Source organism: Capricornis sumatraensis, chromosome 1, assembly GCF_032405125.1.
Source record: "Capricornis sumatraensis isolate serow.1 chromosome 1, serow.2, whole genome shotgun sequence".
NCBI classification, from domain to species: domain Eukaryota; kingdom Metazoa; phylum Chordata; class Mammalia; order Artiodactyla; family Bovidae; genus Capricornis; species Capricornis sumatraensis.
In genome coordinates, this window is record NC_091069.1 from 18,734,762 (window position 1) to 18,751,092 (window position 16,331).

Here is a 16,331-nt window from a genome sequence, read left to right on the forward strand (position 1 = left end):
TGAGAGGACTTTGCAATGAAACCCCCGAATTTCTCATTCTTTCCCGGGGAGGGAGGAGGACTAGGACCAGTCTCTAAATGATAGGCAGTCTCTAAATTCCCAAAGGCAGAATTTGCCCTGGGGATTGGCTTCCCTGGTGGCTCAGCTGTAAAGAATCTGCCTGCCAGCGTAGGAGACTCAGGTTTGATCCCTGGGTTGGGAAGATCCCCTGGAAGAGGGCATGGCAACCCATTCCAGTATTCCTGCCTGGGAAATCCCATGGACAGAGGAACTTGGCAGGCTATATACAGTCCATGGGGTCGCAAGACACAACTTAGCAATAGGTAACACGTTTTAGAGATGGGTTTTTCAAAGGAGAGACTCAGAGGCTTTTAGAAGAGAAATACACGCTTTCACTCGCACTGGCCGCAGAGCTGAGTGCTCCCCTTGGGACTCTGGAATGTTTCTGTTTGGTCTTCAGGAGCCGGATGAGACTGCTCTCCATCTTGCCGTCAGGTCTGTGGACCGGACTTCTCTCCACATTGTAGACTTTTTAGTTCAGAACAGGTAGGTGTCCTGAAATCAGGGCCGGTGTTTGATTTTGCTTCTGGGTGTTTCTGGGGAAGGGATCAGGGATTGCCTCACTGCTTCTGCGATGTGGCCAACATGCTGGAATTTCCTCAGGTGTGACTAGGAGTTACGGGACAGTGAAAGGGCTGCAGGTGTGGGGTGTTCCTGCGCAGTCTTAACCACTCTTGGTGTCCGCAGCATCCAGCTTCCAGTGTCTGGGGTCAGGGGGACGCCCCGTGAATAGGTCTGCTGAATTCCAAGCCCCTGGAAAACAGCCTCTGGCTGCAGCCCCCTTGACTGTCAAGTGGGGAGTGGTCCCCAAGAGGTCAGGCAGGGCAGTCCCTAGGCTTGTCCTGTGAGATGGGGGGTGGTCCCCATGACTTAAGGCAGGGCAGCTCCCAGCTTGTCCTGTGGGGTGGGGGTTCCCATGACATCAGGCAGGGCAGCCCCTGGGTTTGTCCTGTGAGGTGGGGGTCCCATGACGTCAGGCAGGGCAGCCCCCAGCTTGTCCTGTGAGGTGGGGTCCCCATAACGTAAGGCAGGGCAGCCCCCAGCTTGTCCTGTGGGGTGGGGGTTCCCATGATGTCTGGCAGGGCGCCGTGAGCAAAGGGAGAGGGAAGCAGGAAGCGGGGCTCCACCTCCAGCGTGGGCCGAGGCAGGGTTGTGGGCGTTTTGCTTGGTAGGAAAAGCTGTTATTTTCAATTAGAGCATGCCTGTGGAGAGGACGTGCACGGGCAGTTTCCTTGGCCCCAGCGCTCCCATCAGGTTTGTCCTGCCTTGCTTGGTGCAGGGCTGGCCTGACAGTCGGAGTCCAGTCGTGAAGCCCGGTCGAGGTGCATCGTGTCTCCCTGAGCGTGGCTTTGTGGGGAGTCAGGGCAGGGAATGGCCAGAAGCCACAGAAATTCTTCAGCAAGTGCAGAAGCAAGGAGACGTTTTTCATTTTGTGTCTTCTGCCATTCTTGGAGGGAAGACGGAAGAGACGGCTGGGGTTGGAGGAGCTTGGGGGCGGTCAGCTCCTTCCCCAGGAGCTGGGATCTCACTGGATGCCTGCGGGGAGCTGCCCACCCAGCACCAGGAGCGTGGAGGGGTTCGGAGCAGCTGTGCAGTGCCAGCTCCCTCAGAGCAGACTCTCAGGGGGCAGGAGAAGGGCAACCTTGATCCCTCTTCTCGGGAGCGGGGAGTAGAGAGATGAGAGATCAGGCCCTTTTTTACTGAAAACATAGCTGCTTGGGAAAAAGGAAGAGGGAACGTGGCTGGTTTCCCCTTGTCGGGATCCTGAGGCATTGTTTCCCGGTGGTCCCTCTGCGTCCCCACATGTCTGTCCAGGGTGGAGCCCTGCTGTCCCGCTCACAGCATGACAGTGGCTGCCCCACCAGTAGGCTGAGTGGCTCGTCCTGGAATTGTCCAGTCTGTTATGTGTTGGCAGAACCCGTGTGGTCCTCTCGTTCTCCCAGAGCCTGTTGTCAGGGTGGTCCAGGGCGAGCCAGCTCAGAGGAGCCTGGTGACTCTGAATTTTAGAAAAAGTGGCTTTTCCCCTTCCTGGTAAGAGTGTTGTCAGTAGGATGAAAAGAGCTCAGCCCAGCCTTCCGTACAGTGAGACACACTGGTGGGGCCTTAGCAGTGCAGCGGGAGGGACCCCAGTTCACCCGTCCCTCTCCCAGCCCCTGCTCAGGGGTGCACAGGTGCCTTGCCCCCTTTTTTGGCCGGCTCTGCCATCGTCATTTATTCCCTGACGGCCTTAAGCCCAGGCCTCCTCCTGCCACAAGCTGGGCTGGCGCTGTGGCCCCCCACCCCTGGAAGAGGATGAGAGACCCTGCCGGCCATGAACCCTGGCGCCGACTGCCTCTCCTGCTTCCGAACCCCAGTCCCCTGCGCAGCAACCCAGCGCTCTGACCTGAGATCTCTCTCTCTCTCTCTCTCTCTTTCTCTTTCTCTCTCTCTCTCTCTCTCTCTCTCTCTCTGTCTGTCTGTCCTTGCCAGTGGGAACCTGGACAAACAGACGGGGAAGGGCAGCACAGCCCTGCACTACTGCTGCCTGACCGACAGTGCTGAGTGCCTGAAGCTGCTGCTGAGGGGCAAGGCCTCCATTGGCATCGGTGAGCCTCAGCCCCGCCTCCTCCCCTGACCCCTCTGGCCACTGGGCTCCGGGCAGAGCTGGAAAGCCAGCACCACCCAGCAAGACAGGGCCCGCTCTGCCAGGCTGCTGAGGTCTGATACTTATCAGCAGTTTTGCTCTGCTGTCTTGTGGACTTGCCCCCGTGTTGCAGACATTTTCTGGGCTCTGAGAGGCAGAGGGTGGCCTACAGCTGTTAACTGGTGGCCCCATGACCCTGGACAAGGTTCAGGCATCTTGCCCTCCTCTTCCTGACTCCACCTGAGATCAGACTTGGTCCCTCAGTGGCCCTAGGTGGGCACGTTTACTGCTGGGAGTCACTGCCTGCTGCCCCTCTGTTCACTGGCATAGAGCCTCCTCCATGAGCGACCATGTCTGCTTGGCTTCCATTGCTTCCTCCTCTCAGGGCCCTGACCTGCAGCTGGCTGGGCAGAGCCTAACCCCCAGGACATCTGGCTGTGATGTGTCCTGGGGAGGAGCTTTGAAGAATTATCAAACAGAGAGCCAAGACTGGAAAAAAGGCTCATGCCTGCTTGAGAGCCGAGTTTTTTATTTTTTAATTAATCATCCAACCTCATTGACTGAGGCTTGTTTAGAAGAAAATACACAATTCCAAATTTACAGACTACTTATTAATAAGAGGAGATGTAAAGTCTTTCAGCCAGGTGCCTGGAACTAGATTAGCAGTGCTTTTGGTTAGAGAATTACCATGAACTGCTTTACTCAGTGAATTACGCCTTGGATATTTATTTTTACATTCGTTGGCTTAACTTTAGTGCTTTTACTTTCATGATTAATTCAAACCTTGTCTAAACGTTACTGACTACACACTGCTTAGTTCTGTGTGATTTCAGAACAGTTGAGCCCCAATGGGGGCTAAGTCGCCGGAATTCATTAGTCAGGACCAGTGTCATTTGGGCTGCTTGACTGGGTCTCTATTTAATAGTCTCTGGGCATCAGACCTTTGCTTGATTTGGCCCCAACATGTCCTTTCATCCCACCGTCCCTTAGCTAACGAGTCAGGAGAGACACCACTGGACATCGCCAAGCGACTCAGGCACGAGCGCTGCGAGGAGCTGGTGAGTCTCCCCCGGTGGGATGGGGGATGCCCCTCGGGGAGGGTCCGCAGGAGGGTCCTGAGCAGATCCCAGTGTCCTAGAGGGGACAGCTCGGAGCAAGTGTCCTGGGGCACCTTTAGAGAGGAGGGGACCACCTGCCTAGCGGTGACACTTTTGGAACATGAGTCAGTATTTTCTGGTTGGACGTGTTGGTGGCTCTGGCTTTGGGGGTGAGTGGAGCCGAGGCCTCCCAGGTTTGCAGGGAGCTCCACTGCTGTGGCTTGGGAAGGTCGTGCCAGCTCTCCCCATTGTTGCCTTGTTTGTAAAGTGGAGTAGGCTACGCCAGTCTGCAGGGTCGTCGTGTACTTGAACCCTGTGAAGCCGTGGGCACGTACTAAGTTGCTCAGTAAACAGAGCCATTAACAGTCGCTGCTATAGAAGATGAGGAACGTTATTATTATTCCTGAGCTCTTTGTGTCCATTAACTCATTTAATCTTGATAACCCTTAGGACACTGATTAGTGGGTGCCTACTGTTACCCCTTCGGACACTGATTAGTAGGCGCCTACTGGTTCCCATTAGGGTACTAATTAGTGGGCGCCTACTGTTACCCTTTAGGACACTGATTAGTAGGCACCTACTGTTACCCCTCAGGACACTGGTTAGTAGGTGCCTACTGTTACCCCTTAGGACACTGGTTAGTAGGCACCTACTCTTACTCCATTTTACAGATGAGGAGACAGCTTCAGAGGGTTAAATAACTTGCCTGTGATCACATGGCTACTGTCTGGCTTTGGAGAAAATTTAGACCCTAATGTGCTAAGACACCCATTTGTCTGATGCAATAACTTCTCACCTGTGCATCTAGAATGAAACCAGCTGTCCACCTTCCCGGAGAAAGCTGGGAAAGCAGTCATTCACATCATTTTCCGCAGGGCTTAATTCTCTTGTGCTGGTCAGGAAAAGTGGGGTCTGCAGGTAGCGGGCTTGCTCCTTCTTGAATTAAGTGCTCAGTGTGCGGTTGTGGGTACCCAAGGGCTGGCCATGGCCTTTTAGATCTCAGACACTCCTCGGCTGCATGCTGTGACTTTGCAGCTTCCAAAGCACTAAATGGGAGTTGTCGGGTTTGAGCTTCCAGGGTATGTGTGGATTCGGGAGGGGCGGCTGGCCTGAGAAACAGCAAATAAGCCAGCCTCATGCTGGGGCACAGCGTATCCGGGGTGCAGGCCTGCTGCCCGCTGCGTCTAGATGCACATCTGCTTCACAAGGTTGAGCGTGTGAGTAGCGTCACTGACGGCCCCTTGTCGTTCTCAGCTGAACCAGGCCTTGTCTGGAAGGTTTAATTCTCACGTTCATGTGGAGTATGAATGGCGACTGCTCCACGAAGACCTGGATGAAAGCGATGATGACATGGACGAGAAGTTGCAGGTTTGTGCCAGCTTGTAAAACGTGAAGAGTTTTATGATGAGCATCCTTCAGAGCGGTGTGGGTCCTGGCCTATATTTAGGGCAGAAAGCTGTTGTAGGAAAGGAAATAGAGTTTACTTTTTGCTTCTGCTGATCTCAGTAGTTCTTGGGTTTTACCCATCCCACAACTCCGCCTCTCTCCCAGCTCCTACAGATGTGGCTTTACGGAACATTAGTTATGTTATCATGGCAGCTGCTCACCTTCTGATACGAAGGAGAGATACAAGAGGGCCTCTGATTCTGGTGGATGTTAGAGGAAGCTCTCTCACTGAAAATGATGTGATGAAAAGCCATGTTTCCCCCAGGAGTAGTTTTTGTGCTCACCGAGTTGATCTTTAAAACCTTCACTGAAATCAGTGACCCTTAGAGCTCATCTGGTCCAACCCTTTCCTGTATCACATGGTTCATTCAAGCCTCAAGACTGAGAGGCTGGCTTGGCCACAGTGAAGCCAGCACTTGGAGACTGCCCAGGGGCCCTTGCCTCTTCGTCCAGCTGCTCCTCAAGATGCTCTGGCTTGTGCACTTGGGGGCACCCCTGGAAGGTAACCACCTTCACACCCGTCTCAGAGGTCAGAGTCAGACCCAGGACGACTACTCCAAAACCTGTATGCCTAGAAGCTGTGAAATTAGTGGGAGTGCCATGATGTAATGTTTTAATTCTTACTAATGGACTTTAATGTCCTCACATGTATATTTCAGAAATATATGGCATTTCTGAAAGCTGTTGGACTATTCTGTTTCTTAGAAGAAGGAATTTCTGAGTTCGCTGTAAAACAACGTCAAAGTGAGAGAAGCTGGTTATTTTATATTTAGATTTTCCTTTTAAAAAAGTGGAGGTTTGGGACTTCCCTGGTGGCCCAGTGGTTAAAACTCCACGCTCCCAATGGGGGGCACAGGTTTGATCCCTCCTTGGGGAACTAAGATCTTGTATGGGTCAGCCAAAAAATAAATAAATAAATAATACAAAAAAATTTTTTTTTTTTTTTTAAAAAAAAAGAAGCTTTGAAACATCTGCCCCAGCATGAGTGCCTCTTGGTCAGGCACACGTCACGTTGTCAGGCTCCCAGGGTCATGTGGGCAGTGACTGGGTGGGTCCTATGGTCCCAGTGAAAGCCCAGCAGCAGTGCCAACACTCATGCCCCCCACTCCACCATGCATCACCCCCAGCAGAGAGCGGCGGGCATGGTTCACACATGGTTTAAAGTCTGTAGAAGAACCACTGGCCATTGAGCTCTATGCATTGGAGCCGAGTGTGAGCCTTTGGTTGGCCAGAGCCTTGACCAGGCAGGTGGTCGTGTGAAGGCAGGTGGGTGTGACAGCCAATACTCATACCTGCTAAATTCTGGGCTCTGTGCCGGTAGTTAAATTTGTACCCATTTAACAGATGAAAAATAGGATCAGCAGGGCTAGTTTGCTCAAGATCACAGCTGTTAAAACAAAGCTGACATTTGAGATAGGAGTTTGATTGAATTTACCCAAGTCCCTGGTTCCATGCACATGACCTTCAGATGGAGCAAGGGTCAGCAAACCCGTAAAGGGCCGGATGACAGATGTTTTAAGCTTGTGGGCCTAAAATAACGAGCCTGTGTTCCAGCTCCTCTCCTCCAGGGTGGTAGGAGAGCAGCCATGGGCAGTGTGTAAACCACAGGCATGGCTGCTTTCTGCTAACGTTTTAGTTATTAAAACAGGTGGTGGTCCCACAAGTCATAATTTGCTGACCCTGAGCTAGGGGACTCTTTAGAGTCCTAGTTCTATGGGAGGAAGGCATTGATCTCCCCTGAATTAGCTGTGTGGCTGTTGGGGATCGGTCACAGCTGTGGGTGCTGTCTGAGAGGATGCTGGTGGAGGGGACGTGCAGTGAAAACACAGCTAAACCGAGCCAACTCCGGCTGGTACAGATACAGCAGCTTATATTCTAAGTTCTTCCTGGAATGAAGAATTGCAGGTTCTTGTAAAACGCGGCTCTTTTGGTGGGTGTGTCCATTAAGAGACACGCTAAGAGTGAGGTTTAGGTCTCGCTGCTGTCCTGTAACAGCAGAAATGCGCTGTGCCCAGGTGGTTGAGTGGCGTGCCTGGGCTTGTCACAAGCACATCCATAGCCGTGACTCGGAGGTCAGTGCATCTGCGTCTCACACACCTCTGCCCACCACCCCCGCAGCCCAGCCCCAGTCGGCGAGAAGACCGGCCTGTCAGCTTCTACCAGCTGGGCCCCAGCCAGCTGCCGTCCAGCGCTGCAGCTCTGGCGAGAGACGCCGGCAGCCTGGCCAAGGACAAGCAGAGGGGCTTCGTGCCCAGCCTCCTGCAGAACGAGACATACGGTGCCATCCTGAGTGGCAGCCCACCGCCCACCCAGCCTGCGGCCCCTGGCTCGGCCAGTGCCCCCCCACTCCCGCCGCGGAACGTTGCCAAAGGTACGTACTGAGAAGCTGGTCACCCTCGGTGCAGGAGCGCTGTGGTTGGGGTCATGCTTTGGGGACTCTCTTCTTGCTCTGTCCCCAGCTAGCTCGCCTGTGGACCAGCGTCAGGACGTGTTTTTCTTTGGGGTCTTTTGTTTTGTACTTAACGTTCTTTGCTTCCAAAATGAGCTCCATCATTCTTAGGATGGTGGGAGTGTGTCTTGGCTTCGTTCTTGTTCCGGGCAGGGAGGTGGCTTGTGTGACTCAGGGAACACAGGGACTGCACTGGGCAGGCCTGGGATGGCCGGGTGCGCCCTGTCGCTGTCCCGGGCTGTTTCCCGCAGACCTGCTTCCTGGTGCTTTTCTTTTTGCTGTCCACCCCTCCCTTTGCCTCCATTCTTTCCCTTTCTCTCTCTCTCCTGCCTGTACCTGGCCAGCTTGTAGCATCTGATTATTTCTGCTCTCTGTGATTTCCCCATGAAGTGAAAGATAGAAAGATGCTAATTTGGGAAGCGGTGCTCAGCCTAGCTGTAAAAATACAGAATAGTCCCCGAGGGTCCTGCTGGCGCTTCAGGTGCTGAAGCTTTGCTGTGCTGGCCTCAGTCGCTCTTTCACAGCATAGTGAGTTTGACACCACAGATGCTATTTTCTATTTTTATAAAAATGGAAACTGAAGGCCCGCCCACAAAGGTTAAGTAATTTACCCAGCACTGGAGGCCCACTGGCCATTGTGCTCCTTGAAGGTAGGTTCAGCAGGTAGCCAGGCTGGCTCTATGCTGGGGCTCCAGGAGGCTTCCCCAGGGGCGGGGGGCAGGAGCCTGCCCTGGGTGTGAAGTCCAAGCCCCATGGCTGCTCTAGGCTGATGGTGGCCCCAGAAGTAGGTCCCAGATTGCATTTTGCAACCTCAGAGAGGGGCACGTAGCCGAGTGGCAGTGATCCTGGGAGGCCCGAAGTCTGTGCTCACAGTGTGGGATGGCTGTTGTCCCCCCACCCCCATCGCCCCCCCCCTGGCTGTGGTGCAGGCCTTTCCACACAGCTCTGGCTCGGTGCTCAGGGAGGCCCAGAGGTCACGGGCTACCCTGGGCAGACCTCAGAAACCAGCCCGCCCCCTCCCGCAGAGCCCGTTCCTCCTCCTAGGCCTGCAGGGAGCCCCTGTGTGAGGAAGGAAGTCACGTCCCGCAGCTGGAAGGGGCCCCAGTGTGTGAGGGCTGCTGTGGTCAGGGGGTCTCATGGGGGCGGCTTGTCGCCTCCGCCTCCCTCCTCCCAAGTCCCAGGTGTGTGTGTTGTCTTGTGAGGCTGGATCTAAATGGTTAGGTCATCCCCACCTTGTGAGTGGCTTTTCCTGACTGTGTGTCGTGGGCAGAGAGGTTTTCTTTTGCTCTGTTGGGTCACAGAACAGTGGTAGAAAGCTGTTCACCTGTGTTTCTTGGCTTCCTTCAAGTCTTAGTATGAGAAGGGTTTGGAGGATTCCCCGTGTCTTCCTTTGATGATGGAGATCGCCCTTCACCCCCTCCAGCCCCCTAAAGCCTATCTTTGTTTTCCATCTGTTCTACCCTTGATCCTTGTGGAGTATCCACCCAGCAAATGGAAGAAGGTCAGCGCTGTCCCCGTCAGCAGATGTGGGAAGACTCCCCCACCCCAGGTCTGCCCTATGTGGCTGTGGCCTGTTTTCATCTCCAGGCCCAGCCGGCCATGTGGGCCACACGCAGCCTCAGAAGTGGTCACGCCTGTGCCCTGGGCAGACACCGCTCCGTGAGGAGGAGCAGGCAGAGGAAGGGTGTCACCAGTTGCCAGGGTCCAACCAGAAATACATCTGCCCTTCACCAGCTGTGTGTGACTTGGCCCTCCTCTCGTGTGCTCTGTCTGAGGACAGGTGCCCCCTTGGTCGAGGTGCTGACCCCATGGGAGGATGTAAATGGGTAGAGACGAGCAGATGTCCCATCCCCAAGCGCAGCGCTCAGGAGGTCACTGTGGTTATCATTTCCCTTTTCAAACTGTACTTCCATTAGAGAAATCGGTAAGATGGAGACCGACTGGGAATTTTCCCAGGAGCATCATTGGTTTGGTGTGTATTGGTATCTGTCTTCCAGGTGCCAGAAAGAATTTTTTTTTTTTAAACAAATGAGCATCCTGTTTGTGGTCTTACCGCTGTTCTGTCCACAGAAGGGTCACATTTCCTGCCGTACAGGGAGAGGATCAATAATGCCGTGTTCTGTTTCTGTTTTTGTTCTGTGCTCCTGCGTGCGTGTGCATGCCTGCGTGTGCATGGGCGTGCGTGTGCGTGCGTGTGCAGCTCAGCCAGCCTCCTCCGCTAACGCCCCGTGGAAGACAAACTCTGTAAGCGTGGACAGTATAAGCCGGCAGCGATCTTCGTCAGATCCGCCCGCTGTCCATCCACCGCTGCCCCCTCTCCGCGTGACATCTACCAGTACGTTTTTTTTTTCCCTTTTTCCTTTCTTGCCGTCGGGCTTCGTACAACACGGATGGCTGGTGGGGAGAAGTGGGGGGTGGTCCTCTTGGCTGCCCTGGCCTGCACGCTGCTGAGGGCTCCTCCGTGGCCGCCTCCCTGCAGCCCCCCTCCTCCCCGGCGGCTGGCTGCTGTCTGTCCCACTCCCCACAGGGGTCACCCCCACCCCTCCTCCATCTCCAAGCACTCCAGCAGCGTTTCTTTCTCTCCACGTCGGTGCCGGGGCTTCCTCTGGCTGTTCCATGCTTCGGGGCACCAGGGTGTGTTCCTGTGGATTCGAATCTGCTCTGTGTTTCCCTTCAGTGTCCCGTGTGCACTGGGGGGAGGGTTGGGGGGTAGCGACTAGACCAGGAGGTGAGGCCTGGGTGCTGTAGGAGGAGGGGCTCCAGCCTCTTGGAGTGCAGGTCCGCTCCAAGAGCGCCGAGGGTTTCCCTGGGTTTCCATAGCTGGAGTTAAGGTGGGAGAGGCCACCTGGCTGCAGTCGGTGCCCTCCGGGTGCTGGAGGCCGAGCAGGCAGCTGCCTTGGGGAGGGCCTTCCAGAGGCTGGGGTGGGGCAGGGGCACCCAGGTCCGGGGGCGGCAGCGAGGGGGTCGGTGGTGAGAGGCGCCCAGCAGGTCTCCGAAGCCCACTCTTCTGCCTCATGGTCCTGCGTCCCCAGGGCTGTAGATAGGCAAGAGTCTGCCTTTTAACTTTGCTTTTAAAGCTTATGAAAAAAGGAAAGAAAGCCTGAATTGGACCCCTCCCTGCTCAGCCAGCACCCTCTGCCTCCGCCGTCCGGGGCCAAGGCTCCTGAGGTGTCCAGGTCCAGGCCCAGGGGCAGGTTGCTGCCTCTGCTCGGACCGCAGGACGCGGGTGCTGGCTGTTGAGAGGGGTGCTGATGTTTGTCAGCAAACGGGAAGGAGGCTCAAGGTCCGGCCTCTTGTCTTACCAGCCCCGTGCCCTTGCTGAAAGCCTCGGCTCCCTCATTCTCTGTTAACCGTAGAGAATATAACTTGCTGCCCTGTCCCCTTACAGACAGGAAGCCTTCACGGTGTTGGCTCTTCACAGACTGACCCCAGACTGACCGGTTATATGGGTGGGCTCCAGGCCAGGACCCGGGCCAGGCCTCCTACAGCTGCTTCCCCAGGTTCCCTGGAGGATCGAAGACCCAGTTGGCTTCCCCAGGGGGCGGTTCTAGCTGAGAAAACACCCCCAGGCTCATGGAATCATTTTAATCCTCCCTTGAGACCTGGAAGGACTCTCTGCCGATACTGCTGTCTGAAAGTCTTTGGTGGAAGTGGGTGTTTTTCCCGTGAAATAGTGGAAGGAGAAAAGGAAGCCTTTGTTGGAGGATCCTCGGGTGGGGAGCCTGGGAATATGACGCCTGGAGGCTGACCCTCTGCGTGTGTGTCTCTCTCTTTCTTTTTTCTCTCTGCAGACCCCCTGGCTCCCACGCCTCCCCCTCCGGTGGCCAAAACGCCCAGTGTGATCGAAGCCTTGAGCCAGCAGAGCAAGCCAGCCCAGCCCGGACTCCCGCCCAGCAAAGCCCCGCCACCCTTGCCGCCCCAGCCGCCTAGCCGCCTCCCCCAGAAGAAGCCTGCTCCCGGGTAACTCCTGCTCGTCTGTGTCCCCCTCGGGCCAGCCAGGTCACCATCCATGCTTCCTGCCTTCAGGGGGCTTCCCAGTGCACCTGCCCCACAACTTAACCTGCTGGGGTTTCTCTGCATGTTTGAAATTGTCCACATTTCAAATCCTGCTGTGACCCCTGAGGTCAAGTGTTGCATGACTAATTCATTATGTTTCAAGGGTCTTCAAAATAATTTACCAAGAATATTTAAACTGCAAACATTTCATACCAATGCGTGTCTTATATCCACATGATGAATTTAGATTTCTGTCGAATATAGACACTGGGACTGGGGGAGTTAAAGTCCTCAAGACACGGGGCCTGTAGGTCTTACTTGTTCACTCATAGGATTATCTTGAATACGTGGACTCTTTGCAGTGCAGGGCATGTATTTTCAACAAACTAGGACATTCTCCTACATAAACATAATGCAGCCAGCCAGATCAGGAAATTAACGTGGTTGTTATTGTTTAGTCGCTAAGTTGTGTCCGACTCTTTGCAACCCCATGGACTGTAGCCTGCTAGGCTTCTCTGACCATGGGATTCTCCAGGCAAGAATACTGGAGTGGGTAGTCATTTCCTTCTCTGGTGGATCTTCCTGACCCAAGGATCGAGCCCATGTCTCCTGCATTGGCAGGCGGATTCTTTATCACTGAGCCACCTGGGAAGCTCTTAACCTGGATACTACCTTCCAAAACTCAGACTCCAGGTTTTGCCATTTGTCTAAATAAATGTCCTTTACCACACTTATTGTAGTAAAGCTCATGGGATCCAGTTCATGGCTTTCAGTCGATCTTTATGGTAGAGAAATGGTTCCTTTTAGTGGAATGATACTTAGATGCCAAGATCTGGGTGCTTGGTGTCTTCATTGCCATTGGATTGTCAGTGCTCCCAGGCAGGCCTTCTGAGTGATCGGAACTAGGGATACACACGTGTATATTCATACATGTACATGCATGCTTGTATGCATGTATAAACACATTTATTTCTGTTTCTTGTCTATATGAATGGAAATCCATGAGTTTACACTCTCTCCAATTTCTCTGGTTCTGAGTAACAAACCACGCCAAAATGTATTGACATAAGACACAACTGTCTTATTATGCTCATGAGTTTGGGTCAGCACAGGGGGAGTGGCTTGTGTTTGCTTGACAATATCTGGGCCTTTAGCTCAAAAGACTCGAGGGCTGGGGGTTATTCAACAGAGATTCATCAGAGGAGGTCTCCCCAGTCCACACATATGGTTGGTGCTGGCTGTCAGCTGGGACTCCAGCTGGGGCTCTCGCCTGGAATACTTAACATGTCCTGGCCCGTCTCACATCAGGGTGACTGGGCCCAAGAGCAAGTCCTGGAAACCAGCAGGACATCACGTCTGCCTTCTGCTACTGCTCGGCACAGGCAGAGCCTGGACTTGGTCAGGGGAGGGTGGGGCATTACAGTGGCCGTGCAGTCCATTCTCGATGTTTTAAACGCTCCATAGGATTCATTCTATATAGCTTTTTATTCCTTTCTGCACTTGTTACTCCCTTTTCTAATGGTAAAGAAGTCTGGCTCCCATGTTTACTTAACCCTTATGAAATGTATCTCCCATCTCCGCCTTCTCCTCTGTGCAAAAGCCTCCTCTCCCTGCTGGAATCTGGGACCCTCCTGGGTCTCCAGCTCCCCTGACAGGCCAGGCCCTGCCCCCAGCCAGGTGGATGCCTTCCTGTGTCCCTTCAGGCAAACCCCCTTCAGGCCCCCGTCCATGGACACCTTGGGCTCTGACTCCCTGGGGTGAGGTGGTCTGTTTTCATCCCTTCTCCCAAGTAAATGGTGGAGCCTCTCAACATAGAAACTACATCCTGCATCTGAGAAATCTTCATTGATTTTTTTTTTTTTAATGTCTTAGCATCTGTATTTTTCTGTTCTAAGTTGTAGTCTAATTCTTACTATTTGGATATCAGATCCCCTTGGCCTTTCCTCTATGTGTATCACCCTTTCTCTTTATTAGAGTAAGCTGATTGCTCTAACAGCCTACCCCTGGACCTTCTCAGTGGTTTAACATAAGGAAGTCACTTCTTGCTCCCACGAGGTTGAGTGTCCCCATTTTGCTTATACAGCAAACCCAAGGGGGTGAGTCAGAGACTCAGACCCCTTCTACTTCTCACTCCACCGTCTTTATCCCCTGGGCCAAGGGTTAATTCAAGATTGCCGGGAGAAATATCAATAACCTCAGATACGCAGATGACACCACACTTACGGCAGAAAGTGAAGAACTAGAGAGCCTCTTGATAAAAGTGAAAGAGGAGAGTGAAAAAGTTGGCTTAAAACTCAACATTCAGAAAACTAAGATCATGGCATCTGGTCCCATCACTTCATGGCAGATAGATGGAGAAGCAATGGAAACAGTGTCAGACTTTATTTTTTTGGGCTCCAAAATCACTGCAGATGGTGACAGCAGCCCTGAAATTAAAAGACGCTTGTTCCTTGAAAGAAAAACTATGACCAACCTAGACAGCATATTAAAAAGCAGAGACATTACTTTGCCAACAAAGGTGCATCTAGTCTAAGCTACGGTTTTTCCAGTGGTCATGTATGGATATGAGAGTTGGACTATAAAGAAAGCTGAGCGCAAAAGAATTGATGCTTTTGAACCGTGGTGTTGGAGAAGACTCTTGAGAGTCCCTTGGACGGCCAGGAAATCCAACCAGTCCATCCTAAAGGAAATCAGTCCTGAATATTCACTGGAAAGACTGATGCTGAAGCTGAAGCTCCAATACTTTGGTCACTTGATGTGAAGAACCAACTCATTGGAAAAGACCCTGATGTTGGGAAAGACTGAAGGTAGGAAGAGAAGGGGACGACAGAGGATGAGATGGTTGGATGGCGTCACCAACTCGATGGACATGAGTTTGAGTAAACTCCGGGAGTTGGTGATGGACAGGGAAGCCTGGCGTGCTGCAGTCCACGGGGTCACAAAGTCAGACATGGCTGAGCGACTGAACTGACTGAAGGTTAATTCTGCAGGAGGAGAAACGGAGGGCTGGCAAACCCCTGGGGCCTGAGTGATGCTCTCACTCAGGCCAGTCCCGTGGCCCCACCTAGAGGCAGGGGCTGGAAGTGCAGTTGCACTGCAGAGGGGCCAGCTCCCAGCCCCCTTCTGGTTCTCCAATCTGGCCTTGTTTTCCTGCTTGCTTGCTTTTTACAGTCAGCTTTCTAGGAGATTTTCTCAGCTTTTTGCCATCATATAATGTTCATGTTAATAGTATCCTATTGGTTTCATGGAGTCACTTTCTGTCATCTCTTCCACGATTCTTTCCATTCTGACTTCTGTTATATCATAGACATTTCCCTGTCGCTACGTTGCCCCTTCAGATGCAGCATTAGAAGCTGGCAGACTGCACCCTGATGCACAGAGCTGCTGGCATGGGTCTTGCCATAGAGCAGTCTCCCTGGGTGGCCCTGGTATTGGACACTGCAGGTTCCTTAGAGAACAGACTTCTAGTCTATTGCCTGAATGGAGCATGTTTTCTGGGAATTGAATGTAGAAATAAAGATAAGCTTTCACTCGGCCCCTCGGTCCTGAGGGGAGCCGAGCCATGGTCAGTCTGGAGGGGTTATAGCAGGGGGTCACAGTACAGAGGACGACACAGGCCAGCGGGGCCCAGGCAGTCCTGGCAGAGCCCCCAGGGCCTGGGGATTGATCCAGCCCCACCTGACACAGGAGGAGACCTGGGCCACGTGGGACGGGAACGTCAAAGGCAGAGCTGATTCTCAGTGCCCAGCTTCCTGACCAGACCCAGGGTGTCAGCTGCAGGCTCACATAGGACAGGAGAGTCCCCGGAGGAGCCTAGTTTTGTAATCAGGAACCCCTGGGGTCTGGCGCTGTCCTCTGGGTCTCTCACTCTTTCTTTTTCCAAGAGAAAAAGAATTAACTTGGATTGGCAGTTGATAAAATTAGCTTGCCCATTTTCAGTTTGAACACAGGTCCCATAGAACAGGGAGTGAGGTAGGCAGTCACGTGCCTTTCAGGCTTCCTGTACCAGTGACTCTTGGCTGCCCAGGGGGTGCTCATGGTCAAGAACCCGCCTGCCGATGCAGGAGACGTAAGTGACGTGGGTTCGATCCCTGGGTCAGGAAGAGCCCCTGGAGAAGGGCATGGCAACCCACTCCAGTATTCTTGCCTGGAGAATCCCATGGACAGAGGAGTCTGGTGGGTTACAGTCTTTGGGGTCGCACCGAGTCGGACACGACTGAGCAACTGAGCATGCACGCATGTACCAGTGACACTATTTCCCCTTCTTTGTAGGCCTGACAAGTCAAGCCCACTGATTAACAAAGGCCAGCCGAGAGGACCTGGTAATTATTTCACGTGAACTGGTCTGTGAGGGCGGAGTTGGGTATGTGTCCTGTTGCGGTCAGCCCTGTCTCCTGGCCCAGCTGTCCTGTCCAGGGCAGGGCAGCCACCCTGCCCCCTGCAGAGCCCCTGATGCCCCAGTTCCCAGGGCTGCTGAGTACCATACCCCACATTCCACTCCCCTTCTGTCACTGGGGGTGGGTGGGGGGCCTGGCAGGGGATGGGGGTGCTGGTCAGTAGAGGAGGTTATAGCTTCCGCTCCATGGTGACAGCTGCAGGCCAGCACACTCTACAAAGGCCACAGGGAAGTCACAAGTTTCTTTGGCCTTCAGGGGACTTC

The 16,331-nt window shown here is 53.6% G+C and overlaps 1 protein-coding gene across 1 annotated transcript in view; it reads left to right on the forward strand.

Annotated features, from left to right (window-relative positions):
• The window catches only part of ASAP2 (ArfGAP with SH3 domain, ankyrin repeat and PH domain 2), a 157,732-nt gene that overhangs the window by 137,035 nt on the left and 4,366 nt on the right, over positions 1 to 16,331 (forward strand). The window contains exons 18-24 of the mRNA XM_068983251.1: positions 461 to 546; positions 2,530 to 2,645; positions 3,674 to 3,741; positions 5,035 to 5,148; positions 7,345 to 7,597; positions 11,467 to 11,635; positions 15,944 to 15,993. Of these exons, the coding sequence (XP_068839352.1) occupies positions 461 to 546; positions 2,530 to 2,645; positions 3,674 to 3,741; positions 5,035 to 5,148; positions 7,345 to 7,597; positions 11,467 to 11,635; positions 15,944 to 15,993 (856 nt within the window). The remainder of the gene's footprint in view (positions 1 to 460; positions 547 to 2,529; positions 2,646 to 3,673; positions 3,742 to 5,034; positions 5,149 to 7,344; positions 7,598 to 11,466; positions 11,636 to 15,943; positions 15,994 to 16,331) is intronic.